Source organism: Canis lupus, chromosome 16, assembly GCF_048164855.1.
Source record: "Canis lupus baileyi chromosome 16, mCanLup2.hap1, whole genome shotgun sequence".
Taxonomy (NCBI): domain Eukaryota; kingdom Metazoa; phylum Chordata; class Mammalia; order Carnivora; family Canidae; genus Canis; species Canis lupus.
In genome coordinates, this window is record NC_132853.1 from 51,265,374 (window position 1) to 51,290,241 (window position 24,868).

At 51.5% G+C, this 24,868-nt stretch overlaps 1 protein-coding gene across 4 annotated transcripts in view; it reads right to left on the reverse strand.

Annotated features, from left to right (window-relative positions):
* CRHR1 (corticotropin releasing hormone receptor 1) overlaps positions 1 to 24,868 on the reverse strand; it is a 49,237-nt gene that overhangs the window by 22,537 nt on the left and 1,832 nt on the right. For all 4 annotated transcript variants that reach the window (XM_072781313.1, XM_072781312.1, XM_072781314.1 and 1 more), the window contains exon 2: positions 3,921 to 4,008. In XM_072781313.1, coding sequence (XP_072637414.1) covers positions 3,921 to 4,008 — 88 coding nt within the window. The remainder of the gene's footprint in view (positions 1 to 3,920; positions 4,009 to 24,868) is intronic.

Here is a 24,868-nt window from a genome sequence, read left to right on the forward strand (position 1 = left end):
ATGAATAAATAAATAAAAATCTTAAAATTTGGTGCTAACCTTTAAGCAGAGACCTAAAGGAAGGGAGGGAGGGAGCCATGTGCACATCTGGGGGAAGAGTGTTCCAGGCAGGGGGAACAGAGAGTACAGAAGCCCTGAGGCTACTGTGTACTTGGCGTGTCTGAGGTTTTTACATTTCTGTCACTTGGTAGCTCACCCCTTCATTCATGAATCTAGGAAGCTAGATTCCTTCAGCATTTTCTCTGGAGGCAAGGGTGGAGCCAAGTGGGCAAAAGTAATACCTAAGACTGGTCCTGCATCTTCCTCCATCCCCGCACATGCACACTCCAATGCTCATTGGAGCACTGTGGTTAGACCACCCCAAATCCATGCAAATGGAAGGAAGAGGAGAGAGGAACAACATGGAGAGCTCCCTCCTGCCTCTGACAAAACCCCTGCTCAGTCAGGGGCCTGGGGGGCCTATTTTAATGAACCTGATAAGAATCCTTTGAAGGTGGCCTGCTTAATGCTTGTGTACAATCGGACACTGGTTTCTCACCCCAAGTAGATTACACAGCTCCTTCCGCAGCGGGCTCAGTGTACAAAAGCGCTCAGCAGATCCTTCTGTAGTAGGTAACTTCAGAAGGAAATCAGAATCTGCTTCCTGTCCCCAGTTACTTTGAGTCCCATCAGCAGTTTCTGAATGAACCAGAGTAGGTGGGCACTTAGCAGCAGCCCTGCAGTTGTGTGGTTAAGTTCAAGAGAGGAACTCAGCCAAGGCTGCCCAGAGTGGGGGAGCAGCCAGGTGGCCCAAGAGCAGCCTCGGAAACAGACACGCTTGTCCATTCGGAGGAAAGCACTGTTGGGATGAATGGGCAGGGGCTTTGCCGGGGTCATCCAGCATGGAGAGGGTGGCAGAAGGCAGGCAGAGGGTCTTGCTCTTGTCTCGGCCACCTTGTGGTTGGGCTGCCTCTTTTTGGGCTGGGTAGAATGAAAAGAGGCCTTTGCAGGGTATGTGACTCATCAGGACCAGTGGGTGGGAACCTCCATCCTTTGGGTTTTTGAGCTCTCCATTTTTGCATTCTTGGCACCTAGTCTACTGCCAGGCACATAGTAGGTCCTGAGGGAAATTGGGGGCTGTGTGTGAACCCCATTTAGGTGTGGCAAACTGCAAGGGTGACTCTGCACACCCACATGACAGGCCACAACCGGCCCTGGGCACTATGGCTCTCTTGGCAGCCTCCTACATGGTGGCCCATTTGGTTCAGATCTTGGGGCTACTGCTTAGTAACTGTGTGTGCTTGGGCAAGACACTTAACCCCTCTGAGCCTTAGGTTCCTCTTCTGTAAAATGAGGATAAAAGTACTTCCTGACAATGTTGTTATGATGATTGAATGAGATTAAAGTACTTAGAATGGTAACACGTAGCAGTTACTAAAGAACTATTAGCTATCATTATTAACATTCATGACCTTGAGACAGGGGATAGGAACGGATTACCCTGGGTCCTTGTCAACAATATGGTTTCATTTGTCTCTGATGTCATCAGTCAATAATTCTATTACTTTCTGCTATTGTCTTATTCATGCCATGATTTTATGAGCTGCCAAGTCTGTGATCTGCCACATGATGGAGCTTTGGCCCTGGGGACCCACCCTCTCCCTGCTCCTGGCATGTGAGAGGACCCCCAAAGGCCCCAACTCAGTGCCAGCCACCCCAGCCAGACGCCCATCCATCTGTCCCGGTCCCTCCACCCCACCCTCACCATCTGTCTCTACCAGTGCCCATCGGTCTAGGTAGGTCTTGGCACTGGAAGACAAATAGCTCGTTAGCAGAGGCTGTTGTGGAGGGTGATGGATTGTATGCCATGAAGCTGGCCAGGCTGGTCTGGGCTGAGGGTAGGGGTGCAGGGTACAAATCACTGAGGAATGAACAACATTCATCATGGCCTGTTGCCTCCAAGGCCAGGTGACACTTGCGTGGACTCAGAGATGTCACTCCTCTCCTCCACGCACAGTGAGCAAGTGAATGGAGGCTGACCTGGCCCCAGTGCATGGAGAGCTGTGGGCAGGGCCTTTCATCTCAGACTCAGCTCCTGAACAGGTTGCCCTCCGTGTCGCTCTCTGCTAGAACTCCAGACTCTTGCTCAAGAATTGTCTTGTTCCCCATGGCCTAGCTTAGCCAACTTTACAGCCAGATGCTCCAGGCTCCCAATAACCTCCCCAGGTTTGCTGCTCTTCCCTCCTCACTCCTCCCCTGTCTCCACCAAAGCCACCTGCTGTTCTTCAGTCAACTCTAGCTTTGGCTCAGAGCATTGGCTCTTCTCTGCCCATTCACACTCTGGGTCTCTCAGAGACTACTGTGAAAACTACTCCTTTAGGAAGCCTTTCTGGATTCATGCCACCTCTGATCTATCCTCCCTGCCACCTCCAGTGGAGTGGGCAATTCATGGCAAATGCCTTCTTCACATTCTAGCTACACAGGTAGCACTTTCAAAAGCCTGCCGATGTTAACAATAATAAACAATACTCAGTAGTGGTGTGGTTCTCTACAGCTTGTGACATATTGCCACAAAACTTAGTGCATTTATTTGTTATAGATCCTTGAGGCTGGTACCACTCACCCCCCACATTGTAGTTTGGGCAAAGTGAGGCTCAAGGGGGGCAAGAGCATGCTCATCCCTGGGGCTGCTAGAGGGGCCCCAAGGGCAGAAGGACAAGACATCCCCATGGTGAGCATGGCACTCAGTTGGCCATCTCCAAGTCCGGGGCTCTTCCTCTCCCCCAGGCTCCTCCCATAGTGAAGGGCCAGCAGGCCGGATGGCAGCCTCCTCTCCCCACAGGCCCAGGCTCAGAAGCTAATGTCTTCTACTTCTCTACTAGCACACTGTGTCCACCACATAGTTCATGTGTTTGTGGGCTTGACTTCCCTCATGCTTTCCATGGGCCTGGTGCACAATAGATGCTCAATTAATGAGTTGGATTGAATCAGGGAGAGACCTGAAGAGGAAACCGAGTCACCAAAGAATAGCACACCTCCCAAAGACCTTCAGCTGCAGGGGCCTCCCCACCTTTGCTGGGCAGCAGCATCCCCCAGGACCGTGGTTCAAGTGGCCAGGGTGAGGGCCTAGGGACCACACCCAAAGTTAGAAAACACATGGCCTTGGAAGCCAGAGGCCTGACCTTCTCATGCCCCAGCTTCCTCGCCTGCACAAATGCTGACTCTTAAACTCTTGTGAGAAGTAAGATAATTCTACAGAAGTACTTTGCAAATGGTGTGCCTATACGAGCTATTAGTAATATTTGTAGTTATGCAGTATTTTCTATTGAGGGGGTGTAGAGCACGGTGTTAAAAAATGTATCTGGAAGCCAGGCTGCCCAGGCTCAAATCTTGGCCCTGGGACTTACTGGGTTTTTTCTTTGCCTCAGTTTCCCTAGGTGTAAATGAAAATTGGAGCTAATATATCTCAAATACTTCCACCAGTGCTTGCCGTGTAGGTCGCACCCAGCAACACTGTGCTTTGGGCATTTTTGGCAGCAAAGCACAGCAGCTGGGGGCCTGAGTCACAGCCCAGCCCTCTGCTCTGTGGGTTCCCACAGCAAGGGCTGGGGGGACTGCCCCTGTTGCCCACCCCACAGCCGGCAAGATAACAACGTGGCACACTTGCCACCCGCCCCTCCTGTGCCTGTGGCAGATGCTGTGACCTAATGGCAGCTCTCTTTCCCACCACACTTCCACCAACTTCAGGATCCTCCTGAGCACAGTCCTCTGTGGGGAGGTGATGGATTGCTGGGGGTGAGGGGGTAGCTCTAAAGAGGAAATCTCTACAATTCCTGCCTTGGGGCCCGGCTCTGTGTGCAGGCCCTGGGAGACCTGGGGTCCGAGGACAGGGGCGGCTCTGGAGACCTGGAATCTTGCACCACTGGGGGAGGGGGACTCACCAGAGACGTTGCTGGCCAGGGACAGGCTCTCGCAGTGCTGGTCCTGGAAGGAGGCGGAGATGGGGTTCAGCCCCAGGAGGAGGAGAGCCTGTGGGCACAGACAGGTGAGGGAAGCAGTTAGACTGTGCCTCCGTGAGCTTCCTGCTTCCCCTCGCTTCCCCCTCATACCTGTCTCCTCCCAGCCAGCCCAGCCCACCCCGGCCTCCCCCGCCCCCTCCTCTCATGTCCTCTGTGTCTGGAAGGTCCGGAGCTGCGGAGCTCTAGAAGGGCTTGGAAGGGAGGCAGTAACAACAGCAGGAACCCAGGTTCCCAGGACAGTGGGGAACCTTCTCTCTGAGGGCTGGGGCCTTCATCAAGCCTAGGATCCCAAGGATGGCCCAACTGTGTCCCAACAGGTGCACATGCACACACACGAAGGCACACACAGACACATATGAACTCACGTGCACTCACACCCACCCTTCCACCTACCCTCGGAGCACTCATGGGCTCATAGATGCCCTTCGATGGCGCATCTGCTGGCCTCCCTCCAGAGCAGCAGGTGCTCCTCGGAGGGCCCTCATCCCCACCCAGCTAATTACCAGTCACTGCAGACTGTGCCTCACCCTTCACCACGCCCTTCTACACCTGCCATGGCACTTAATTCTCCCCCTCCCTGGGGCTGCGATGGCTGCCCAGTTTGCAGATGAGAAACAGAGGCCCACAGAGATGAAGGTGTAGACATGTCTGGAAAGATGCCTGGCTGACTCCAGGGAGAACCGCCCCTTCCCCTCCCAGGGTGGGGCGGGGGGCTCCATGTCACTCTGACTCCAGAATTTCAGCCCACATGGGAGGAGTGCGCCAGGCCCACACCTGGAGGGCTGCCCCTTCAACTGACACCCTCACAAAATCATTGCGTCCCCCTCCCTTGAGGTCACCCCCCCCCCTACAGATTTAGAGTCAAAAGAGACCTGGCATCCAGCCCTGGTTTCACTGTGGTGCCAGGGGCAGGTTACTTGACCTCTCTGGGCCTGTTTCTTTACATGCCAATGGTCCTCCCTCTCAGGTTCCAAGGATGCAGTGTTTGTAGAAGTCCTTTGTGAGTCGCACAGCATCTCCACAAGGACAGGGATTTTGTTTTGTTCACCGTGCTCAAATTTGCTGACTACGTCAACGAATTGCTTTGTGTTTCAGGTCTACCGCCGGCACTCGATAGGTCATGATTGATTTGAACTTGGTGACTTTTATTTAGTCAGAGGTTGGAGGCAAGGCACGTGTGTTTCCCCTGGAATCTGGTTTTCAAGGGGACAAGAAACACATGGTGGGCTGGGGTATGGAGAGGGCATTGTAACCAGCCCCTACTTCCATTTGTTGGGATGTGGGTGCTGATGACCAGCGAAGCTCTGTCTGCCTGAACAGGCTCTGGAGACACTGAACCTCACAGGAAGTTGCTCTCCAGCATCACCACCCCTGCTCCCTGCTCTTTCTTCCTGGGGTCTCCTCCCTGGGACCCTCTCCTGGGCACCCCTGGCAAAGGTATCTCAGCCCCAGCCCATTTCCATACAATCTTCAAAAATCACTCCAGAACTTCAGAAACAGACAGGCAGATCTAGAAGCTGTCTTAGCCACTTCCCAGTCAGGAACTAGGATGGGGAGAGAAGTAGGGGCTTGTCCTATGGAGAGCAGGTCTCTATCTAGACTAGAGCCAGGGTGGTGGCCAGCTCTAGCAGCACATAGCTTTCATGCACAGCTCTCTGGGACTAGGGTGAGGAAAGCAAGGTGCTCATCTTGGGTCCACAATTTAAAGGGCTGCCAAAAGACATATAATATTTTAATGTAGTATTTTTTGAAACTCTAAATTAGTGCAAAAAAATCCTTGATATGAACAAAATATCAAAAACTTTTTTAAAAAGGTTCTATAATAGTGCTGGGCATATTGGAGCTCGGGGTAAAAGGAAAAATCAGTAATAACACTAAAATACTGTTTATCTTCATTATGAGATTCGGGACACCCTTAAAATTTGCGCTTGTGAAGAATGCCTCACTCACCTCACACTAGTCCCTGCCCTGCCTTGCTCTCCCTAAGCTGGACACCCCCATCCCGCCCCTCCCAATGTCTGTATGTCCCACTTCACTTGGACTCCTCCCCACTCACCCTTTCTGGACCTCAGGGACCTTCCCCCAGTCCTTAGAAGCAACCTGACCTGCCTTTTCTCAGAGGTGAGCTTTCCTTGCGCACCTGCCAAGAATATCCTCTCCTACCTTGCCCCCTCTCAATAGTGCCACCCACCTTTCCCAGTAGCTGCCCCTTCCACTCCTGTCTCATGATAGAGGCAGGCTCTACTCCCCTCTCTCCCATCTTCCACTCCAAGGTGGAATCAAATGCTCCCCACTCTGGCTAGAGTCTGTCCTGCCCCCAACCTCCAACAGGAAGCACCCCTCCAACCCTAATGATTCACCCACATGTCCCCTCAGTGTGTGCCTGAGTCCTTAGTGGGCTCTGTTTAATCTATTCCCTTGCTGGCACACTCCTGTCACATCCTAGAAGTTCTTTCTGCTCTTACTGGGCCAAACTCCAGTCTAAGAAGGACATCCCCAGCCCTGTACCCCCACTCTTTGCCCAGTACTCGGGACACTCAGCTTACTCGTTCCTAGGACTTGGAAGTGATTAGAACAAACCCATTCATCCCTCTGGCCCCAAGGAACTTCCAACACTTTATTAATCACTAATTAAACTTCACAGTCCCCAGAGAGATGGAGAACCATCTTTACTCTTCTTTACTCTCATTTTCCAAATGAACACGCAGGAGAGAGAGGAGGAAGCCCCTAGACCAGCCAGCAGCTCTTGCTAGATAAGCAAATAGTAGTGTCCTCGCCAACAAACCTGCACTGCTCAGCTCGGCACAGAGCTCTGTGCTGTGCCCAGGGAGGGACCCACTCTGCTGGGATGGCCAGAGCAGACCCCTTCTAGAAGGGGGCTAGGAATCCCTGCCTCCAGCCTGTCACCCCACCGCTGCCTCTGCCATCTCCCGACACACAGACATGCAGAGAATGGGAGAGGGGCTCCCAGAGCCAGGCCAATTAGAGAAACTGGAAACACCATCTTTGACACTATTAGCCCCGCTGCCTGACATTCCACCATTATCCTTCTAATCCTGAAACCGTGCTTTGTGCCTGATCTTTCAAATCCCCCTTGAAAGCACACCTTGTTCTATTCATATTGAATTGCTTATCAATGCCCAGCTGCTGGACCCTGCTGGTGTCCACACACCTTTGTCCTTGTGTTTCTCTGCGCCCCCCAAACCCCCCTCCTGGCCTACCAGCTCACCTGGAAAGCGCTATAGTCCTCAAAAGCCAGTTCCAGAGCCCTCCCCTTGGCAGCACCTTCCCCAGCACTCCAAAGCAAAGCAACTCAGTCACTTCGTCAATGTACTCATGCCCCCCCTGCACGTGGCACTGGACCCCGATGCTCACAATGCTCACAAACAGAGCATGAAATCACCCCAGTACAAAGCACTAACTCCCCTCAGTTCTGACTCATGACAAATACACAGGCCAGAAGATCTTAGCTTCCCACCTTAATGTCCTAGGATGTGCAGAGGAGCAGAGCAACTCTAGATTCATCATAAAACCAGACCAAGAGCCATGCAAAGGGCAAAGAGCAAGCCTGTCCTCGGCTGGCTGCCTGGAACCCTGACCCTTGCATCTTGGATGTGACGGTTCACAAAGTCACTGCCTACCAACAGGGTGTGCATTGTGCAAAGAAGAATGCTTCTTAAAATTCCTGAACCAACCTCTCCTCTCAGGAAAGGTCGGCTCTGTATTGAACCAGTGCCTGTGCCACCTCTTGCTCTGCAGAAGGATTTGTAAAGGCTGCTGGCTTATTCTGAATCACACTTCCAGGAAAAGCGAGACTTTCCTATATATTTCCCCCCACTGCACGATGATCTCTTCTTCCACGTTCACCGGATTTCTAGCCCCATCAACAGGTGACTACTGCATTGTGGGAACAGGCCTCCAGACTTTCCAGAATATTGTTTGCTTCCTTCTAAGGCTGAGAGTTTTTTTTTTTTTAACATTTTTTTAAAAAATTTATTTATTTACGATAGTCACAGAGAGAGAGAGAGAGAGAGAGAGAGAGAGGCAGAGACACAGGCAGAGGGAGAAGCAGGCTCCATGCACCGGGAGCCCGACGTGGGATTCGATCCCGGGTCTCCAGGATTGCGCCCTGAGCCAAAGGCAGGCGCCAAACCGCTGCGCCACCCAGGGATCCCTAAGGCTGAGAGTTTTTAATCAGGGGTCCATAAACCCACGAGAAGGTGTGAAAGCCTGTGATGAAATGCAGTGTGTCGTGTGTAATGACAGCCATTCTCCTGGGAGGGCATCCCCCAAGGCTCAGGGAGGCCTGATGGATGGATGGGTGGATGGGGTCACATCAGAGGCCCAGGCCTCCACCACATCCGACATGTCATCCTCTCTCACAGCAAACCTAAAGTGGTTTAGGCCTGGAGGAACCACCACTTCCTTGGGCCGCTTGGCTGGCTTCTCCCCTCGGTCATTAACTCTGGCTGAGGGTTCCCCTTTCAGAGCCATTTCTGGCAAACCAAGCTTTCAGGACGTTGTGAGGTTTACCATTTCCCAACACATGGTAGACAAAACCAAAATGGCCCTAGGAATCTGAAGCTGGCCAAGCGCCAGTCTCACTCACTAGGTGATGCCTTATTCGTGTTGCTAGCCCAGCGGCCGCAAGGCCCAAAAGAAAACCCTGTACCTCAGTGACAAATCCCTCTACTCAGCCAAGAGCCAAACCTTGAACATTAACTCTGAAGAGGCCGAGAGTGTGCTGCTGCTCGATTCCAGCATCACAGAAAATGACTGTCTGAGGGCCCAGTGGGTCCCTGGCAGGGACAGACACTGCTCTGTGGAAAGCCGATGAGGCAGGTCTCACCTTTCCTATTTTACAGGGGGTGTAGTTGAGGTGCCCAAGGTCACAAAGCTGTTTTCAGCATCTGGGTGGGGACGAGGAGCCAGGGGGCAGGCAACCGGGCGTCTGACTTCCAAGTGGATGGAGGCTGGAGGAAGGGGATGGCCCTGATCAGGGCAGGGCATGGAAAGAAGGGATGAGCAGAGAGAGGGAAGGGTGCAGGGGCCATCAGAGAGGGAGGTGGGGGGGTCAGGATCTGACAGCTGCTGCCCATCCCCACCCCCCCAGGCCAGCGCGGTGGCTGGAATTGAAGCTGCCATCCCCATTCCCAGTGTGACTCTGGCATAAAGGTTAATCACACCCAGAAAATGCTTATTAGAGGTCATAAATAACTATGCTGCTGAAGCTCAGACCGCTCCTTAAGGCACAAAAGTGCAATTTCCTTTGATGGGATGATTGGGTAATTAACCTTTTAGGGAGGGTCTTGAAGGGCCACTGGAGGGAGAAGAGGGGTGGCTTGGAGGCATCAGCGGCTGCCCCGATCCCCTGAAAATTCATGATGAGCAAGGAGAAAGGCCTGCCTTCCCTCCCCTGGCATGACTACCTCTGACGCTGGGTTTGGGAGAACCCCCCAAGGCCCCAGGAAGACCTCTCATGGGGCCAGGGATAGAGCCACAGCCACATTCCAGCGTGAGCCCTCAGCGAGATCCCTCCTGCTTCTGCTGAGTTCTGAGCCCAGTCCTGCCATTGCTTTTGTGACTTTGGGTGAGTCACCTGGGCCCTCTGAGTGATGAGCTTATCTGCATCGCAGGGATGCGGGCCACTTAGGGAAAACACAGAGAGAGATGACATCTGAAATTTAAAGTTCTCCGCACATGTCCATGGGGTCACAATCACAACTCGGTCACTCTGGGCCTCAGAGTCTTTTTTGATTATCGAGAGAGTTGAACTAGAGCAGGGTTCCTGCAGTATCTATCTACCATCTATCATCTATAATAATGCCTTTCTTTATTCCTTTGTTCAATGGACACTTGGGCTGTTTCTATGTCTTGTATATGATGCTGCCATGAAACTGGGGTGCACATATCTCTTCGAGATAGTGATCTCATTCCCTTTAGACACATACCCAGAAAGTAGAATTGCTGTCTCATACAAAAGTTCTATGTTTAATTATCTGAGGAACCTCCATACTGTTTTCCATGCTTGCAGCACCAAAGTACATTCCCATCAACAGTGCACAGGGATTCCCTTCTCTTCACAGCCTGTCACTTGCTATTTCTTGTCTTTTGGAGTTTTATTGTTGTTGTTTTTAAGTAGGCTCCATGCCCAGCGTGTAGCCCAATGCAAGGCTTGAATTTACAGCCCTGAGATCAAGACCTGAGCTGAGATCAAGAGTTGAATGCTTGTGGATGTCCAATTTTCCCAGCACCATTTATTGAAGAGACTGTCTTTCTTCCAATGGATAGTCTTTCCTCCTTTATCGAATATTAGTTCACCATAAAGTTCAGGGTCCACTTCTGGGTTCTCTATTCTGTTCCACTGATCTATGTGTCTGTTTTTGTGCCAGTACCACACTGTCTTGATGACCACAGCTTTGTAGTACAACCTGAAATCTGGCATTGTGATGCCCCCAGATACGGTTTTCTTTTTTAAAATTCCCCTGGCTATTCGGGGTCTTTTCTGATTCCACACAAATCTTAAAATAATTTGTTCTAACTCTCTGAAGAAAGTCCATGGTATTTTGATAGGGATTGCATTAAACGTGTATATTGCCCTGGGTAACATTGACATTTTCACAATATTAACATCCACATGCAGAAGAATGAAACTAGACCACTCTCTTGCACCATACACAAAGATAAACTCAAAATGGATGAAAGATCTAAATGTGAGACAAGATTCCATCAAAATCCTAGAGAAGAACACAGGCAACACCCTTTTTGAACTCGGCCACAGTAACTTCTTGCAAGATACATCCACGAAGGCAAAAGAAACAAAAGCAAAAATGAACTATTGGGACTTCATCAAGATAAGAAGCTTTTGCACAGCAAAGGATACAGTCAACAAAACTCAAAGACAACCTACAGAATGGGAGAAGATATTTGCAAATGACGTATCAGATAAAGGGCTAGTTTCCAAGATCTATAAAGAACTTATTAAACTCAACAGCAAAGAAACAAACAATCCAATCATGAAATGGGCAAAAGACATGAACAGAAATCTCACAGAGGAAGACATAGACATGGCCAACATGCACATGAGAAAATGCTCTGCATCACTTGCCATCAGGGAAATACAAATCAAAACCACAATGAGATACCACCTCACACTGGTGAGAATGGGGCAAATTAACAAGGCAGGAAACAACAAATGTTGGAGAGGATGCGGAGAAAAGGGAACCCTCTTACACTGTTGGTGGGAATGTGAACTGGTGCAGCCACTCTGGAAAACTGTGTGGAGGTTCCTCAAAGAGTTAAAAATAGATCTGCCCTACGACCCAGCAATTGCACTGTTGGGGATTTACCCCAAAGATACAGATGCAGTTAAACGCCAGGACACCTGCACCCCGATGTTTATAGCAGCAATGGCCACGATAGCCAAACTGTGGAAGGAGCCTCGGTGTCCAACGAAAGATGAATGGATAAAGAAGATGTGGTTTATGTATACAATGGAATATTACTCAGCTATTATGACAAATACCCACCATTTGCTTCAACGTGGATGGAACTGGAGGGTATTATGCTGAGTGAAGTAAGTCAGTCAGAGAAGGACAAACAGTGTATGTTCTCATTCATTTGGGGAATATAAATAATACTGAAAGGGAATATAAGGGAAGGGAGAAGAAATGTGTGGGAAATATCAGAAAGGGAGACAGAACGTAAAGACTGTTAACTCTGGGAAACGAACTAGGGGTGGTAGAAGGGGAGGAGGGCGGGGGGTGGGAGTGAATGGGTGACGGGCACTGGGGGTTATTCTGTATGTTAGTAAATTGAACACCAATAAAAAATAAATTAAAAAAAAAAAGAGTTGAATGCTTAACTAACTGAGCCACCCAGGCGCCCCTTTCTTGTCTTTTTGATACTAGTCATTCTAACAGGTGATATTTCATTGTGATTTTGATTTGCAATTCCCTAATGATGAGTGAGTTTCTTTTTGATGTACCTGTTGGCCATTTGAATATCTTCTTTGGAAAAAATGCCTATTCAGGTTCTTTGTCAATTTTTAATTGGGTTATTTGTTTTTTTTTTGCTATTGGGTTGTATACATTTCTTATATATTTTAGATATTAACCCCTTATCAGATATACGGTTTGCAAGGCATAGCCTGTTTTGAGCAAAGCCAAGAGAAGAAAATCTAAATGTGAAAAAGAGGACAGGTCATAAATCAGGATTTCTTTAAAAGCTGATTCCCCTGTTGCATTTAAAAATTAAGATCTGGGGGTGCCTGGATAGCTCAGTTGGTTGAGCTCCCAAGTCATGATTTTGGCTCAGATCATGCTCTTAGGGTCATAAGATTGAGCCTTGAGTTAGGCTCTGTACTCAGCAGGGAGTCAGCTTGCAATTCTCTCCCTCTCCCCCTCCCCCCACTCACACATGCTCTCTCTCTCTCAAATAAATAAATAAATCTGTAAAAAAAAAAATCCTAGGATCTGGTTTGTAGAAATAAACATATATCCGGTCAACTCTTCAGAAATCTGTCTGTGCCTACAGCACATACATCTATAGATACAGAATGATGGTGCGGGGGAGAAGCAGGGCCCAAGTGCAGTCATGGGGCACGGGGATGCCAAGCAGGGGGTCACTGGGGGCTAGGATGGCAGGCTGCACCCCAGCAGAACTGAGACCCTCCAGGGTGAGTTTTCTGATCCATGTGGAGGCGCCCTGAAGACTAGCCAGGGTGAAAGTAGACTTGGAACAAAGGACAGCAATGCTGTGCACATTTTCTCTGCCCTCTTGATTGCCCAAGGCCTTTGCCCCCTGTGTGGCCTCACTTCCCCATCCTGCCCAGACAAGGTCCTCCCCTGACAGCCTCTTTCTAGGACAGCCATAGCCTGTCCCCACCTCAAGGCAAAGAGCCTGTGCTTTCCCCCAAAGTGGGTGTGAAGTGAAAGATTATTCTCGGCAGATGAGAAATAATTTATTGTTACATTTAATTAACTTAAATTGCTGGTGTGCAGAGAGGAAAAAATGGAAAGGAAAATCTTCTGCCTACAGATCCGGGAGGGGGGCTCACCCGGGGGGTTCCTCCCTTCCACCCCTTCTCCCTGGGGCTCCCTTCCCCTTCTCCCTGCTATGTCACTCCTCTGCTCCCCTAATGAGTCCCCTTGGCACTGCCGAAAGCAGTGGGGGCCTGCTTCACCCACCCCTGCAAGACCTCAGCTCTGGATTTACACAGACTGCTCCCAGGACCCTGGATACACCTTCCATTGAATTCTAAGCTCCCTGAGGGCAGGGCTTGTGTTCGGCTGCCTTTGGACCCTCAGTGGGGCCTCGCGCAGAGTAGGCTTCACTATACCCGAATGAATAAATGATGGGCTGAATGAAAGAAAGAACAGGTGGATTTCTACTCTGCCTCCTTTGACCATAGAGTCCCTTTGTCATTCCCACCAGGACACCTATTCCTCATTTTCCTGCATCTCTTTTCTTCCAGCCGCCAGGCTCTCTGCTCTCTCTTGGAGGGGTTCCTAGTTCCTTAGAGGGGTGTGCTGAAGGGAAAAAGCATCTGGCGGTGGGAAATGTAGTGCTGAGATCTTATCCTGACTCTGGCAAACTCACTCTGTGGACAAGTCACTCCCTTGCCCCTTTTCCTGCCTCAGGTTCCTCATCTTTAAAATGAAGAGGGCAGTGTGTTCCGTACATGCCTTTCCAGGTCTGAAAACGCTCTGCAGAATGTACAGGAGAGTAGAAATCAGACCTCTAGGGCCAGAGAAATCCACACGGGGATCTTTGATCAGCCCCTTCCTACTTGTGTGACCTTGGGTGACTTAACTTCTCTGAGCCTCAGTCTCCCCATCTGTAAATGGGGCTAATAGGGAGGAAAGTTACACTACAAAACTCTTGAAGAGAATCAACAATATGGTACATTTAAAAGAGCATGGGCACGTGATATCATGAGCACTGGCTGTTCTTTACCTCTGAAACCAATAATACATTATATGTGAATTAATTGAATTTAAATAAACTAAGGTTAAAGTAAAAAAAAATAATAAAACTAAAAACAGCATGGGGCAGAACACAGAGTAAGCAGTTGACAGATGGCAATGAGAACTCTCATTCGATTTTGTGCAAGTGGCTTCCTTCCTGACTGGGCCTTTCTCTCCAGAAGCACTCCTGGACGGATCCCCTGCCCACCCGGGGCATGTGCACCTACTATCCAGCACCACTCCACCCCAGGGCCCAGCAGCCACCTGTGAAAGTGGGATGTGCCTCTCCCTCGGGATTTGCTGGGCACCGTGCCCCAAGTTCTGCTGACCTTCCAGCCTGGTCTGCTTGCCTTTTCTGCTTCTCACGCATTCTTTCTCTCCCCCTCTTTGTAGGGCTCCCCCTCAGATTCACTCATTAGTATCTTCCCCTAGCTCGTGCCTTCCAGCCTCCCTGCCTCCCTCCCACCCACCTTCCTCTCTCCACTGCTCTTAGCCTCTCCAGCTCTTCCTCCCTCCTCCTTCCCTCCTCCCTCCCTCCTTTCCTTCCTTCCTCTAAATTCCAGCTTTTGTTGAAGGCTTGCACAGTGCCAGACTCTGATTTTTCACATCAATTCCTGCTCAACCCAAAGAAGTTGGAGATTTTACTCTCTTCCCATTGCACAGATAACAAACTGAGGCATACACAGATAGTAGGTAACCTGTTCAGGGTCACTTACTGCTCCATAACTGGAGAGCCTGGGATGGAAGCTGTGTTCCAGGGCTGGGATGGTGGCCCAGGATGGGACAGCCTGTTTCCCTGCCCGCCCTGCTTGTCCTGCCTCCCTTCCTGCTCCCCATCCCTCAGCATGGATCCCCCAGAAGAGGAGGTACAGGTTTCCTTTGCTTCTGATCTCTAGCTCTGGGCTACAGCCTGGCTCCCCAAGAGCTGGCAGTGGGAATTGGTGGTCGGGGAGGGCAGGTAGACATGGGTCGGATACTCTTAGGGAATTCAGGAAGGATTGAGTTTGGTTCTTGGAGACAAGTGGAACCAGGCCAGGACTCTGATCCAGCCCCTTGCTCCTGGGAGCTGTGAGTGGCTCCCAGACACTGGGAAACCATTCCTGAGGGCGTGGGAGAGGCATCTGCTACTCTGGGAGATAGAGCCGAGGTGGTGGGGACATGGTGCGAAGACACCAGCTACGCAGGTGTCACTATCAGCTGGGCCCTCGGCTTAGCCGCTCCCTGACAAGTGTGAATTGAGGAGGATTTCAGTGTCAGCATAAAAGGGATGTCCTTTAAGAAGCTACATTTTAAAGGGGATGTGAAGAGGACCAGGAAGGCAGAGTGAAATCATCTGACGTGTGGAAATCAGGTTCTATTAGAAAACTGCTAAAGGTTTTGAGGCTGTTTTTTTTCTGGAGAAGCAACTGCCTTCCAGACCAGGAGGTATTGGTTTAAAGGGGCTTCTGGACCACCAAACCACACTGAGCAGGGTAATTTAGGGCAGAGATTAGGAACAACCATACTATCGTCCATAAGATAGACAATGGCCCTGTTTCTTTGTCTGCAAAATAAGTGAATTAGATGAAGTCAGAAGTTTCCAGACAGTCCTTGGCATCTGGGAGATAGAAATTTCTATTTCTCAGGCTTCATCCTTGAGATTCAGGTGCAGCAGGCCTGAGGGAAACTCAGAAGTCTAGGTTTTAATGCCCTCCAGGTGATTCTGCAGGGCCACCAGAACTGAGGGGGTAGCTGAACTAGCTCAGTGGTTCTCGACAGGGGGCAATCTTGTCTCCCATGAAACATGTCTGGAGACATTCTTGGTCACCACAACCGGAGGAGTGCCACTGGCGTTTAGTGGCTAGAGGCCAGGGCTGCTGCTCTACATCCTCAAATGCACAGGACAGCCCCCACAGCGAAAAATGACCTGGCCCCAAATGTCAGTCATGCGGACACTGGGAACGCCTGTGCTGGAGGGTTTTGTAGCTTCCTCTCAGATCTGAAGACATGCACCTGCCGGCCCATGATGGAAGCTGGCAGGGGGAATAGCAGGTGGGGAAGAAAGGGGGACCCTGGAAAGAATGGGGGAACAAAGGAGACAGGTCTGCAGGACAAAAAGAGGCCCTGATCTCCCTCTATCCAGCAAATGCCCCGTGGGACCTTGGACCAGTCACTCACTCACCTCCTGGCCTCGGGCTGAAAGCAGGGGACCCGTGGGAATGATGGCACCTGGCCAGCTGGGCAGATGGGAGGTTGTTCCCCTTACTGTGGTCCTGGTGATGCCCAGTGGGGGTGTGCAGCCAATGCTTGAAAACTAGCAGCACAGGAAAGGGCGAGTGGCAGTCTCTTCCCTAAAACCAGGGAACAAGGCTCACCCAGACGAGGCTCCAGGGCCGCATGGGCCTTGGGCCACCACCCGTGGAGGCGGGAGGCAGAGTTGGGCCCTGGAGCAATGCAGAAGTCAGGTTCCCTTATCCTGGGCAAGCCCAGGGCCAAGGGGTACAACCAACGTGGGGCTGACTTCTGTGAGCTTTGGGGTGAGCCCACCACAGAGGAAGGGCTTCCCTTGTCTCGCCACAGCTCAGCGACCACGAAGGTCAGGAGTCTTCCCCAGAAATCAGTGACAAAGTGCAGGTTGGTGAGTGAGAAGCAGGAGGGGAAGGGGCCCACACAGAATTGCCAGGGGCAAGGGCTCCGAGGAAACCAAATGTTTCCATCCTCCTGGCCATGAGCTGCTCCTGCTTCAGTCCCCCAGCCCCCCACCCCCCCATCCCACCCCCACGGCCAGAAGACAGCCGCTCTGTCCCCGGAGTCCTGACGGCAGGAGGCGCACACGTGCAGAGCATGGCCGGCAGCCCAGCTCCCCAGAAAAGTGAACCAGGGATTCCAGGTCATAAATTCCGGCCCCAAAGGAGGGTTTTAGGCGGTTCGCAAAGGGAAGTTGGGTTGGGTGCTGGGCTGAAAAGCGTGTGTCACTCGGAGTAAGCATTTGGAAACATTGATGTGACTTGTCCTCGCTCAGACATCCTCACATGTTGTCAATAGATGCATCTCATCGAACAGGGTTAGACCAATTCAGATGCTGTCCACCTCTCCAGGGCAGGCGTGTGGTACAGGCTGCACAGTCATCACATGCAATGGGGCCAGGTGCCAGCCTGCCATAGATTAGAAAAATCCATGGGGTCCTTCCCCACAGCCCGTTTGAGAAGCCCTACCTTAGCTGGAGGAAAGCAAACTGGCTTATCATGGAGGCCCCATGGAGGAGGCGCCCTGGTTGGGGCCAGTGTCCAGGGAGGCAAGAGGCTAGAGGGGCACCCCCCCTCGCCCGCCCCCATAAAAGCAGCAGGTCTCACTCAGTGCATTTTACTGGGGGCGGGCCCCTCACTACATAGCATTTCCTCCTTTATTTTCCTTCATGGTCCAGAGGAGGACCAAGCCGGGGAGGCTGTGTGACTTGCCCAGGGTTACCCAGGCAGGACGTAGCAGAGCTCACTCCAGCCACAGGCCCCCTGCCCCCTTGGCTTTAGCGACAGTGCTCCTTCCTCGGGGGTGCTCGGCTTCTCAGGGGCGCACATGTGCCCTGCCATGGCACCTGCGCCCTGCATGTCACAACCTGGCAGCAGCATTAATGGCAGGGCTATGGGGACCCAGCAAACTGGAGAGAGAGAGAGAGAGAGAGAGAGACACACCAGAGGTTGCCCCAACCCTTAACATAAGGACCTGGGGGGTTGGGATGTGAACTGAAAGACAGGATCCCCAGGCCCACTCCCATCCTCTGGTGTCCTCTGCCCCCTTCTGTCTTGCCTGGTTATTCCTGCCTTGTTACCAGCAGAACCGGGCCAGCGCTGCAGAGGGAACCCCAGGCACCACCATGCCTCCTCCTCGGCCCCTGCTTGGGGACCAGCGCCCTGCTGTCTGAAGACCCCAGGTTCTGAAAGGGTTCTTGCCCCTTTGTCCTCAGCCCAGCTCCAAATCTCCCTCCAGCAACGTTTCCCACCAACCCTGCCCAGAACCCCTCAAGAAGCCAAATGCTGCCCTGGCTTTCACACGTAGACAAACGTCCCCAGTGCTGCGGGGATGGGGGTGGAACACAGGGCAGGACTGGAATTGCTCGATGTTCCTAAGTGGCGCCGACAGCGTGGCACTCGATGCGCCATTGAGTCATAAATCCACACGCAGAGGCAGAGGAACTATCTGTCTAGCTTGTCATTTCTGTGTCTCCTGTCGCCATAGCACCTCCACGCGCACAGACAAACGTGCAGCAGGGAGCAGGAACCAGGAGGTGCCCTCCCCCAAGTTCCGCATCTGTGGTGTGCTGTGCCGGCGTGGGGCACTGGCCTAGGTGCCGGGGACCTTTGATTTTGTTTTTAAGGGACTCCTCCTGGAGCTAGCAGAGCTCAGAATCTATGGGAGGAACAAGGGCTCAGGGGATATGAGTGACTAGGGGTCTGTCTGGGGTCTGGTTAGCAATCGTTTTGAGCCTTCTGTGGGGGGCAGGGGTCACACCAAAGAACCACAGGGTCTCCTGTTGTTTGAGAGCCCACCATGAGCTAGAGGCTCACACCAGGGGGAGGAGACACAGCAAGCACAGAAACAACCAGTGAGGGACACACTTGGATTGGAGGGCTTCCTGGAAGAGGTGGTAGGGATAGTTCAGGAAGACTTTGGGGGACATAGCAGACAGGACTGGTGCAGAGACTGGAGGGCAGCCCCACAAGGAGCAACAGCATGGCCAAAGGCAGGGTAGCCATTAGAAATGAGTCTTCTGGGGGTGAGGAGTGGGTAGAAAGGAGGACAGTGTGACTGGGTGGAGGGCCAGAGGATGGATGGATGCCCGGAGTGTCTGATTCTTTCACCTCTAGAATGGGGCAGGAGGACTTAGTAGGGCCGTGTCTGTGGGGCCAGGCACAGAGGCAGCTCAGTACACAGCACATCTGGCCAAGAGAAACTGGGTGAAGAGAAAGGCAGGAGGAGGGGGGAAGGGCAGGGGCTCAGACCAAGTCCAAGGACACAGGCCTCCCTCCGAGGGCCAGCCTCTCAGCCTCCGAGCCAGGCATGTGTGGCCCAGGGAGTGACCATGGAGACTGTCCACCTGTTGTGAGCCCGCAGCCCAGCCCCCGGGTGCCCAGCTGCCCCTCTGGGAGTCTCCTCTAGCCCTGGCCTCAAGCTGGTGGCTGCCACACACCAGCCTTGCTGGCTTAACTGTACTTGGAGAAGACAGGATGGGGCAGTGACCATCTGAGGGGGTAGCAGGTGGGGGCATGCTATTGCAAATGCTGCAACAGTGGCTCACTCCCTGGAATTCTGGGGTGTGTGCATGAAAGAGACAGACCGACATACAGACCACACACTGGGGGGCAGGTTAGAACCACAAAGGCAGCAGGTTCGGTTCCTTCTGAACTTAGGGAGGGGACCTCAGCCCTGGGGGCAGCGGGAGGCTGGTGAGGGTAAGGGGAGAGCTCCTTTCTACGCACAAGCATCAGCGGCCTCCGCAGTGAGCCTCAGAGCATCTCTGCTCTCCTGGGTTCTCCGGTCAGCTGACCAAGGCACCAAGCAGAAGGCTGGGGACAGAGGGTGATGATTCTTATAAGAAATGAAGAGGGATGGGGCACCTGGGTGGCACAGTCGGTTAAGCGTCTGCCTTTGGCTCAGGTCACCATCCCAGGGTTCTGGGATGGAGCCTCATGTCAGGCTCCCAGCTCACCAGGGAGCCTGCTTCTCCTTCTCCCCCGCTTGTGCTGGTGTGCTCTCCGTGCTCTCTCCCAATCTCTCTCTCAAATAAATAAATAAATAAAATCTGAAAGAAAGAAAGAAAGAAAGAAAGAAAGAAAGAAAGAAAGAAAGAAAGAAAGAAAGAAATGAAGAGGGAAAATGCTATCTCTGGCCTCAGAAGCAGGGGCACACATTCCCTGGGCTAGTAGGGAGTACAAAAGCACAAAGCAAGAATGACCCAAAATGACCCGCAGTTCTTTTTTCTTGCTTCCACCTCTTTCTCTCTTTTCTTTTCTTTCTCCCTTCTTCCCTTCCTTCTTCTCATCCTCTAGACCTTTCTGTCCTGATCTCTCTCTCTCATGCCGACTTTAGCCAGTGGTACCCACTTCTGCGTCACCTTTAGGTTCTGTCTCTGTCTGCCTCTCGCTGTCTTCTGCAGGCCCCCATCTTATATAATAAAACTGTTCACCCTGAACAGCCCCATGGCCTGCAGGGCCTTTGCTTCTGTTAGTGCGATGGGGGAGGGGGACCAGGAGAGGGGGCCTGGACCACTGAGAATGGTGTCTTAGGCAACTCAGGGCTTTCCCTCCACCCTCCCCCAGGGTAGCCACACCCCTCCTGGACCCAGTCTCCTCCCCCAGCCTGCAGAGTTCAGCCCTGCATCCCTCTCCCCCCCTGCTCTGTCTGGTCCCCATGCTGTCAGGGCTGGCACCTCTGGAAATGACCAGACCCTTCCCACACTCTACTGGAGGGAGGCTGGGGAAACACGGATCAAAGGAGAGAAGGTCCCTGCCGTAAATGAAATGTTGCAGCCGTCTCTTGCCCTGGCCCATCACCCAGGCTCTTGGGCTCCAGGTACCTGCCAGGCACGCTGAGCAGTACATTGTCCCAGAGGCCCTGCCTCCCAGGTCCTGAAGGCTCAACTAAGTCTCCCACTGTGCCTCAGGATAGCCCCACTACCTCTTAAAACTCCAAATTGTAGTCTGACAGCCTAGAACAAGGCTAGGAAAGCAGCTGGACCAGTCTGGCCAGTTTCTGTCCTGGACTCTGACCTAGGTGCCCTGGCTCCCAGTCAGGTTGGCTAGAGGTTGGAAACAGATTGACCCTAAGAACCCCTCCTCAAAGCACCTCACTGGGGCTGCTCCCTGAGGGCCCAGGGGGGCCAGAGTGGGATCATGAAACTGCCTGTGTTTATAGGGCAGGCAGGGTACTCACAAATATCTTCATCTGTCCCTGAAACAGTTTCATGGCTGCTGCGTGGACGGTTGGCCAAAGAACACGTCTGGCGAGAGCATCTGAGTTGGCAGTTCTGTGTACACAGGACCCATCTCCCAGAAATGCATCTCAACGTGGCCATTTCACAGAAAAGGAGGTTTATGTCTGTGCTCCCCAAGGCTTCCCCCACTACACTGCCTCACCTTCTTCATTTGCTGAAGCAGATACCATTGAGTCTGGAAAGGAATGGTTAATAATCTGATGCTTAATAGACTCCAGCTAGTTGCTTTAGAAATAATTGCATCAGTGAGTTAATCATTTTGTAGTACCCTCCCTACACGTCTCTACTTTTATTATCAAATGTTTTTACGTGTCAGATGTTCAGAGGGATAATCACAGGCCCCTTTGTCCTTTGACCTTTGTGTTCAGCTGACAGCCGGTGACTCCATCCCTTCTCCTCAGGGACTGTGAGAAGGACTCTGGGACAGGAGGAGATTCTCCATTGCCAAGCACTCCCTTCTCCACCTCCCATTCCCTCATCTCTCCTTTGATGGTCTTCTTTGGATTGATAAAATTTGGTAAGATTTATTACGTGACTACTCGAGCTAATTATTTATTAAGCCAGACACTGTGCAATTGTGCTTAATTTCACACCTGACATCTCGTGAAATCATTAGGATTAATCTCATAAAGTGGGTACTATTTTCTCCCTTTTTGCAGATGAAGAAACTGAGGTTCAGAGTGATAACCTAACTTGCCTGGAGCCCACATCTGCTTCACCTGATGTTCCCACCCATGCAAGAAGATGCTGACCGCCACATTGGGCAGAAGTGAGGGCTGGCTGGCCAAGAGCAAGTCTGAAGACAAGCGCTGAGAAAGGACTCGGTGATGTTAGTTCCAAGGGACTCTGAGAATCTAAGTAAACAGGAGTCATTTGTAATTAAGAAATTCATTCTTTGAGTGTAAAACTACAGCTAAAAATGAGACTTGGCCTTAGCTCCAAAATGGGTTCACTCATCCTTTCGTTGATTCCATGGTTGATTAGAAGAGAGTCAGAGCTGGGATTGATCACCCCACCTCTCTCTGCACCGAGAAGGAAACATGAAAGACCCCAGGTCACCCAGCTACCAACTAGCTGTCCTCCAGACACAGCAAAGGCGATAGAGCCAAGGCTCTACCCTCCATGGATCCTCTAAATCACTGGGGTGCTGCGTTGGCTGTTTGTTGCTTGCTCTCTGCCTGCCTGCCTTTCTCCTTTCCATTTTTAAATAGTGGGCTTAAGGGGCAGTTCCAGTTTTCTGCATCAGGCATGGCTTTTCTTTGTTTCTTTTCTTCTTCCTTTTTTTTTTTTAAAAAAAATTTATTTATTTATTTATTCATGAGAGAGAGAGAGAGAGAGGCAGAAACACAGGAAGAGGGAGAAGCAGGCTCCATGCCGGGAGCCCGATGCGGGGACTCCATCCCGGGACTCCAGGATAGCACTCTGGGCCAAAGGCAGGCACCAAACTGCTGAGCCATCCAGGGATTTCCCCCCCCACACCTTTTTTTTAAGAGGGGGTGGTAGGGAGGGACAGAGGAAGAGGGAGAGAGAGAGAATCTCAAGAAGGCTCCTATGCCCAGCACGGAGTCCGCAGGGCTTGATCTCAAGACCCTGAGACCAGGGCCTGAGCTAAAATCAAGAGTCCGACGCCTAACCGACTGAGCCACCCAGGTGCCCTGAGGTGGCTCTTCTGCTATGGTGGTTTTGACATGACATCTGCATCTCGTGGGAGCCAGCAACAGATCCACTCTGATCATACAATAGTAAACTGGAAGGAGCAACAATAATGCCATCCATCCAATCAACAAACATTTGTGAAATGGCTACTACGTGCAGTGGATTATCAGGTTCGGTGCTGTGAAAAGTGAAAGATGCAAAATGCTATATATTGAGCATCCAAAGGCCCTTCCTAGTTGCTTTCCTGCATTATCCCATTTCGTCTGAAGAGCAGTCACCTTGCAACTTTTTCTGAAAACAAACTGTGCCAAGTGCTATTTCAGGTACTTTCTGCATATGAACCCTCTCATCCTTACCTCAGCCTTGCGGGTAGGTATTGCCTCCATTTCATAGCTGGAGATGCTCAAGCTCACACAGAGTACTGAGTCCAAGTACCAAGGTCCCACAGCTGGGGAGGAACAGAGCTGGGAAGTGAATCTACTGCACCTCACTCTTCCTGTGTAAGGTCATGGCTCTAAGCAGTGTTTGGAAACAGATCTTGCACAGAGAAGTGAAAGGTACCAGGTAATCTAATTCAATACCCCTGTTGACAGAGAAACTGTGGCAGGGAAGGTGACCTGCCTTAAGTCACACAGCTGATTGGAGGCACAGTTAAAACCGAAGTCAGGTTTGCCAAATCCCTTTGGGGGTCCTTCCACCCCCAAAACTGCTGAAATAATCGGCCCTGTGCCTAACACCTTCCTTCCAGGCCACACCATGGCTGGGGCCGGGGCCCATGGCCTTGGCACACATTGTGGGCACGGCATGTGTCATGGGCGCCTGAAGTGCTGCCGGGGGCACCGTGGACCCCCCCAAACTCCTTCTTCTGTGCAGCTGAACCCCGCTAGCTGATGATGCTCTCTGAGGAGCAAATGTCAGAGAGGGTGAGAAATGGATTTTCCACTTGAGCTGATCCTCACTGGCTCTGGGTCAGTGTCCTGCTTTTCCATGGGTCTGTACCCTCCTTGAAAACTGGACTGACCTCCCCCTGGAGACTTATATAGAATCCGAAGGGCCCCGGCTGGCTTTCAGCTCCGCTCTCCTACTTTGTACCTGGTCTGTGGCAGCCCACGGCCCCACCCTGGGCTCACTCTTTTGCCCTCCTGCCAATGCTCCCCTCAAAAAGTGGCTCCATGTTATCTGTCAAAAAAGAACTTGAAATAGTCCAAATGCGCGCCAGTATAGGATCCAAAGTGTATCCACTCACAGGCAACATGCAGGTGTTGACAAGCTCCCTCTGGAGGCTCAGGAATCACATGGGACAGACGTGGGCCGTGACACAGTAAGACGATGTGCCCAATGGTAACGAGAGTGCCCAAACCTGCACTTGAGAAAGGGCCTACAGGGATTATCTCAAAAATGATCGCACAGCTGTGTTAGGAGGGTAAGGAGGTAATAATTGCTCCCTCTGATTTCTAGACTTTGTGTGACACTGCTAGATAGCTCTTATGATAAGAACAATAATAGCAATAATAAAACCAGCGCCGCCTTCAGAACTCAATCTCCTTTCTATCCCTCTAGGCTTTGCCTTCTCCACCCTCACACCTGGAGCCCAACCTGGAGCCCACCATTGGGAGCCACACTCAGGTCTCCCTACGAGGAGCTGCAGCTGGTGGGTAGCTGACCCAGAGGTGCTCAATTTCCCTCTCTCCTGGAGGCGGAGACAGTCTCACCGTCTCTTCCTCTGCATCCACTTTCCCCCCAGCCCCCTGTAACTAGGGCAGTGCAAGCCTCACAATAAGGGCCCCAGAGTGAGTCCTTTCCCAACGCTGGGTGACCTGCTGGGGACCAAGCTGGATGTTGGATTAACTCCTCTAGATTCAAACTAACAGAACTACCTGAGCTCTCATCTGGCAGAGGTCTAGGGTGAGATTTAAGTGGTTTAGAATATTCGCTGATTGAAGCTAACAAAACAAACCCTTGGAACAACAGTGCCTGGGTTTGAATTCTGGTCCCACTACTCACTAGGCTGTGTGACCTTGAATAAGTTACTTAGCTTCTCTGTACCTCAGTAATAATCCCTACATCCTAGGGCTGTTATGAAGACTACGTGACTTAATATTTGCAAAGCAGGTAGAACAACACCCAGCAACTCATACATGCTAATAAATAGAAGAAAAAAGTAATTATTTAATTGAAACCAGCATTAGCTGCCCATTCATTCACTGCCTCTTACTCATTCGGTATTTACTGAACACCTACTGAGTTCATTAGGCCAGACATAAAGGACACACACCTCA